The 6293-nt window shown below is 38.8% G+C and overlaps 1 protein-coding gene across 1 annotated transcript; it reads left to right on the top strand.

Moving 5' to 3' along the window:
• The first annotated feature begins 2830 nt into the window (after window positions 1-2830).
• Window positions 2831-3876, top strand: LOC107849262. The gene is made up of 2 exons (XM_016693881.1): window positions 2831-3263; window positions 3446-3876. The coding sequence occupies exons 1-2, from the start codon at window positions 2831-2833 to the stop codon at window positions 3874-3876; spliced, it is 864 nt and encodes a 287-aa protein (XP_016549367.1).
• Window positions 3877-6293: the final 2417 nt, after the last annotated feature.

Raw genomic sequence — 6293 nt, forward strand, 5'->3', positions numbered from 1 at the left:
TTTGAAAAGGATAACTAAGTCACATATTGAAAAGTCGTCAATTTGACGACTTGCTAGCACCTTTTAAGCCTAAATTATCATACTTTTCCATTGATTTGATGGTACTCTCTTACATAATGCTCATTTATGTAGGTAGAAGTAAAAAAGAAGAGTGGATAAGTCATTCAAGTCATCAAGAGGCCAATTGTGAAGGAAATGAGTCATCCGCTTCACATCTGCTTTGCATCCGCTTCACATCTGCTTTGGAGCTACTAGCCATCTGCTTTCTGTCTGCTCTTCATTCGCTCAAACAGATCAAGAATAAAGTGGCAGTTTTGTAATTTTCATTAAATGTAGAGTGGAGTTTAAAAGGAGGCTTTTAGCTCATCTTTCAAGACCTAGTTTTCATCTCTTTTGAAGATAGCCTCTCTTTTATTTTTTTAGCTTCTCTCTTCTCTTTTGGAACCTATCTTTTCATCTTTTGAGAATTTGGTACTAAGCTTGAATGAAAAATACATGGTAGTGATTTTCTTTTGAAGAATTATTAAAACCCCAAGTGTGGAATTACATTGTCTCTATCTCTCATGGATGGAGTTAATGATAACTTTGGTATATTCTTATCCCCTTTATCTATGAGTAGCTAATTTTCAATCTTGGGGTTATGCTTGCTTAGGTAGTGGTAGTGCATGGTTTTTAGCTAATTATTTTTCTAATTTGTTAGTTGTGATGGGTGTTGTATTTATTTCATGAAATAATTGAGAGTTGGAGGTTGCAAACTCCAACCACCCTAGAACCTATATCATTCTTAAAAAAGAGGACATGGGTAAGGAATAAATGTAACCAATAACTTGGTTTATTTCATTTAATTATATCTCTTAGACATAAGGATGTCAATTGAGGCAATAGATGTGGAAAATTATCACGCCTGTAAGGTGTTCGAAAGAACCCATTTGTGAAATTTGGTGTTGTAATTGAAAAATTGACACCAATACATTGGCATCTAGCCTATCCATGACTTTTAGCTAAAAATTGAATAAATGGCCAAATATCCATGCATGATCCCACACCTATAGTTGCATAACCCCAAGGCTTATTCTCAATTGAATTTGCTCTTAGCATTCTTCAATGTCAAGCTAGTGCACTAAAATTGAAGTAGTTGTCATTTATAAACACAGTCAAACTAAATCCCCCATTTTACATTTATTCTTGCTTTATTCACACTACGGGTCATCTTTTAGTAGACTATTAATACTCTAGAGTTTTGAATTCCATGCTTTCACTCCTTTTGGATTCGACCCCAGCCTAAGTTGGGTTATTATATTGACAATGATCACTTCTATACACCTATTTAAGAGTGTAATTTGAGTGTTATGAAAAATGGTGTCGTTGCCAGGGAGTGAAACATAGTTTTCGCTCTTGTAGTATTTTTAGTTACTTTGGGTTAGCCGTAGTGTTTTATTTTACATTATTCAGTGTTTTTCTTCTTTCTCAGTACGCGTAATAGTATACACGATACTATGAGCCAACACAGTAGTAATGCTGAGAAGGTTGATGGATATCTCGAGGATGCAAATCACCTCAGTGATGCGGGCTGAGCTAGTGCTATTCGTATTCCACGGGTGAAAGGAAATAGAGTGTTTCATGTTACTAGCGTGATGCTTTATTTGCTTGAAATGAAAGGGTTATTTCGAGGCCAAGCTCATGGGGATGCTAATCTACACTTGAAGAATTTTATTGATATGTGTTCTCTATTTGACATAGCCCACATATCTCAAGAGTCAATCCGGTTGCGTGTTTTCCCATTCTCTTTGATGGGAGAAGCGGTCTTATGGTTGGGTATTTGCCTGCGGGATCTATCACTACATGGAGTGAGCTCACAGAGGCATTCTTGGAAAGATATTTTCCACCTTCTCGAATGTTGCAACTAAGGGATGAAATCATCAACTTTTGTTAACTTAATGGTGAACTGTTATATGAGGTTTGGCAATGATTCAACAATAAGTTAATGCAATGCCCAAATCATGAGGTTCCGGATAAGATGCTTCTCCAAATTTTCTATAGGGCAATAGATCAATTGATCAAGACGGTAGTCGATAATGTGGTCGGGGGTTCTCTTGTCAGACTATCATATGGTGTTGCATCAACCTTATTAGATCAAGTGACCAAGCAAAGTAGATGGTGGTACACAAGAGATATCGAGGTGGCTGCGGGGGCTCCATCCGCATCTTTTGTGAGCCAAGAGCAAAAGAAAAAAGATGAAGAAAAAGATGCAAATATGGCTAAAGTGATGACGTAACTTGATCTTCTTACCAAGCATGTGATGGGGGCTCCTCCTAAGGCGGTTAATGTCGTTACTTCCAAGAGTGCTAAAGCTTATGATGATGAGGAAACATAATCCCTTGATGAAGAAATTTAGTTCTTGTCAAACCAATCGGGGGGTTCCCCCCTTACCTACCAAAGGCAAGGTGGGAATCAAGGTTGGAGGAAAAAAGATTGTGATAGTGATTGGCATGATAGAGATCATGATTGGAGAGATAAGGAGAGATGTTATGATTAGTATGTACCTCCACATGATCGGGTAAAGGGTAAAGATTCAAGTTCCACTGACTCGGATAAGCTCAAAAGTAAAGATGTCCTTGCTCGAATTTTAATGGGTGTTGAGGGGACAGGCAAGATAGTGAGAGAAATGAAAGGTGACTTCTCATAACTAAACCAAACCGTGACATATCACTCGACCTCTATCAAGCAACTCAAAACTTAATTAGGCTAAATCTCGGCACAACTTAATGCAAGACCAAAGGGTGGATTACCTAGTGACACGGTTGTCAATTCTAAAAATGATGCTCACATCATGGCTATTGTCACTAGGAGTGGTCAAACTTTTGGTAAAGATGTTGTTGATCTTGGTGAAGACCCCAATGAAAAGGCAAATGAAGAACAAGCCAATGCAAAGAGAAAGTGGCTAGAAGAGCCAATTGATAATGATCCAAAGCCTAATGAGACAAGTGTTGAACGACCAACGGTAGTTGAAGAAAATGTTGAAAGTGAGAAAACTCCGAAGGTGATTGAGGATGATATTCCAATTATTTTATTGCCACAAATCAAAATTCCTCCCACATTCCCACAAAGGCTCAAGAAGAAGGATGATGATACCAAGTTCAAGAAGTTCCTTATAAAGTTTAGCAATTTATCGGTGAATATTCCATTACTAAAAGCCTTACAAGAAATGCCTGGTTATGCTAAATTTATCAAGGACTTGGTTACAAAGAAGCAAGTCATGGATTGTTAAATAATTGAGGTAACCCACAATTGTATTGCTACAATGTCTAGCACAATGTGGTGAATAAAGAAAACCTGGGTGCATTTACTATTCCTTGCACTATCGGAGTCTACAAATTCGAAAAAGCATTGTGTGATCTTAGGGCAAGTATTAATTTGATGCTATCTGTCGTGTTTTGAAATTTAGGCTTAGGTGCTCCCAAGCCTATAATTATGAGGCTTCTAATAATTGATGGTTCAATCAAAAAACCCGTGGGTGTGTTGTATGATGTTTTGGTAAAAGTTAACCGATTTATCTTTTTGGCCGACTTCGTTATTCTGGATTGTGAGATTGGTCATGAGGTCCCAATCATTCTTGGTAGACCATTATTAGCTACCAAAAGGGCCTTAGTGGATGTGGAATGTGGGGAGATAAAATTTGGGGTAAACAATGAAGAAGTATCCTTCAATGTGTGTAAGTCCATGAAGCAATCTATGAACTTGCAAGTTATTTTGGTGATTGATGTGGTTGATGATGAGGTGGTTAACACTATTGAAATGGATCTTGTTAATGACCCCTTAGTGGGTTATTGTGGAACCTTAGGAGTGAGGTGGTTGAAGGATTTGATGAAGTGGTAGCTTCGTTGACGGGTCTTGGGTCTTACACTAAGAACCCAGTTAAATTGAATCTTAATTTAAAAAACTGTGAGGGTCTACCCACCAAGCCGTCTATTATTGAACTACCTTAACTCGAACTTAAGTCGTTGCCATCCTATCTCCAATATGTTTTCTTGGGTGAGGATAATACATTGCCAATCATTGTGGCGGCTGATCTTGAACCTTGTCAAGTGGATGCCTTGAAATCAATTGTGAAAAAGTTTATTCGTGCTATCGGATGGACTATCACGGACATTATAGGCATTCATCCCAAAATTTGTTCTCATAAAATCAAGTTAAATGTTGATCATGTTCCTAGTATGGAACACCAGAGAAGACTAAATCAACCAATGCAAGAGGTGGTCAAGAAGGAAATCATTAAGTGGCTTGATGCAGGAGTTGTCTACCCAATTTAAAATAGCACGTGGGTGAGTCCAGTCCAAAGTATTTCTAAGAAGGGCGGTATGATGGTGGTCCTAAATGAGAATAATGATCTTATACCTATGAGCCTAGTCGCGGGTTGGAGAGTGTGTATGGATTATCGCAAATTGAACTCATGGACCGAGAAAAACCACTTTTCCATGCCTTTTATGGATCAAATATTGGATAGACTAGATGGTCGAGGTATTGCTTTCTTGATGGTTACTCAGGGTACAATCAAATTTGTATCTCCTCGAAAGACCAAGAAAAAACCACTTTCACTTGTCCCTATGGCACATTTACTTTCAAGCGCATGCCCTTTGGGTTATGCAATGCGTCAACAACGTTCCAATGATGCATGTTGTCCATTTTTGCCGATATGGTAGAGGATACAATGGATGTTTTCATGGATGACTTCTCCGTGGTTGGGGATTCATTTGATTCTTGCCTCGCTCACTTAAGTAAAGTCCTTGAACGATGTGTGGAGACTGATCTTGTTTTGAATTGGGAAAAATGTCATTTCATGGTCAAGGAAGGCTTGTTCTAGGCCAAAAAATTTCAAAAAAAGGCATCTAAGTAGATCAAGCAAAAGTTGAGGTGATCGCTAAGTTAACTCCACCGTTCTCTGTGAAGGGCGTTAGAAGTTTTCTTGGTCATTCCTGGTTCTATCGGTGCTTTATTAAAGATTTTTTAAAGATTTCTCACCCTTTGTGCAAGATTCTTGAAAAGGAGGCAAAATTTGAGTTTGATGGTGATTGTGTAAAAGCTTTAAATTGTCTCAAGGAACTCCTTGTGTCAGCTCTTATCATAGTAGCCCGAGATTGGTCATCGCCCTTTGAATTAATGTGTGATGCAAGTGGTGTTGCTCTAGGTGAGGTTTTGGGCCAAAGAAAAGAGAAGTTGTTCCACCTAATTTACTATGCAAGCAAGACGTTGAATGATGCTCAACGTAACTATATGGTTATGGAACAAGAGTTGTTAGCGGTAGTGTATGCTTTCGAAAAGATTTGGGCCTATTTGTTGGGCACAAAAGTGGTTGTGCACACGAAACACGCCGCTCTTTGATATCTCATGGCAAAGAAAGAGGCAAAACCTCGATTGATTTGGTGGAAATTTCTTTTGCAAGAGTTCGATTTTGAAGTAAAGGATTGAAAGGGATGTGAGAATTAAGTAGCTGACCACCTTTCCCGCCTTGAATCCAATCATGAGAAGTTGGGTGAGATTGATATTGATGACACCTTCCCTGATGATCTATTTATGTCACTTTCGGGGAGTACTACACCGTAGTATGCAGATTATGTGAACTATATTGTGAGCGGTGCGCTTCCTGATGAGTTAAATTATTATAAAAAAAAATGGTTCCTATTTGATGTGAAAAAGTATGTTTGGGATGAGTCGTTCTTATTTAGGGAGTGTGCGGATGGTGTGATCCGTAGGTGTGTCATGGAGGCGGAAATGATAGATATTCTTGAGGCGTGTCACTCCTCTCTTTTTGATGGTCATCATGGTGGGATCCGAACGGCCGCTAAGGTTCTTCAAAGTGGATACTATTGGCCTACCCTTCATAGAGATGCTTATTAGTTGATCAAAACATGTCCTCAATATTAAATGCAAGGTGGTGTTTTGAGGAAGCATGAGATGCCTCTTAAGCCCAACTCGAGGTTGAACTATTTGATGTGTGGGGGATCGACTTCATGGGTTCTTTTGTGAGCTCATATGGTAATAAATATATCTTGATAGCCATCGATTATATCTCGAAGTGGGTGGAAGCCATTGCTTTACCAAACAACGAATGCAAGAGTGTCACCTTTTTCTTGAAGAAGTACATTTTTACAAGGTTCGGGACTCCAAGGGCAATTATTAGTGATGACGGCTCTCATTTTTGTAATTGGGTTTTTGGTGCTTTGCTTGATAAGTATGGGGTGAAGCATAAGGTTTCTACTCCTTATCATCCCCAAACTAGTGGCCAAGTTGAAGTC

This window comes from Capsicum annuum, chromosome 12 (assembly GCF_002878395.1).
Source record: "Capsicum annuum cultivar UCD-10X-F1 chromosome 12, UCD10Xv1.1, whole genome shotgun sequence".
Lineage (NCBI taxonomy): Eukaryota > Viridiplantae > Streptophyta > Magnoliopsida > Solanales > Solanaceae > Capsicum > Capsicum annuum.

What these genes read in the sequence shown, in the direction of transcription:
- LOC107849262 (XM_016693881.1), top strand. Translation starts at nt 2,831, where the DNA reads ATGGCTATTGTCACTAGGAGTGGTCAAACTTTTGGTAAAGATGTTGTT. An exon ending in AAAGAAGCAAGTCATGGATT is followed by an intron (nt 3,264 to 3,445) that starts GTTAAATAATTG and finishes TTTGAAATTTAG; the next exon opens with GCTTAGGTGCTCCCAAGCCT.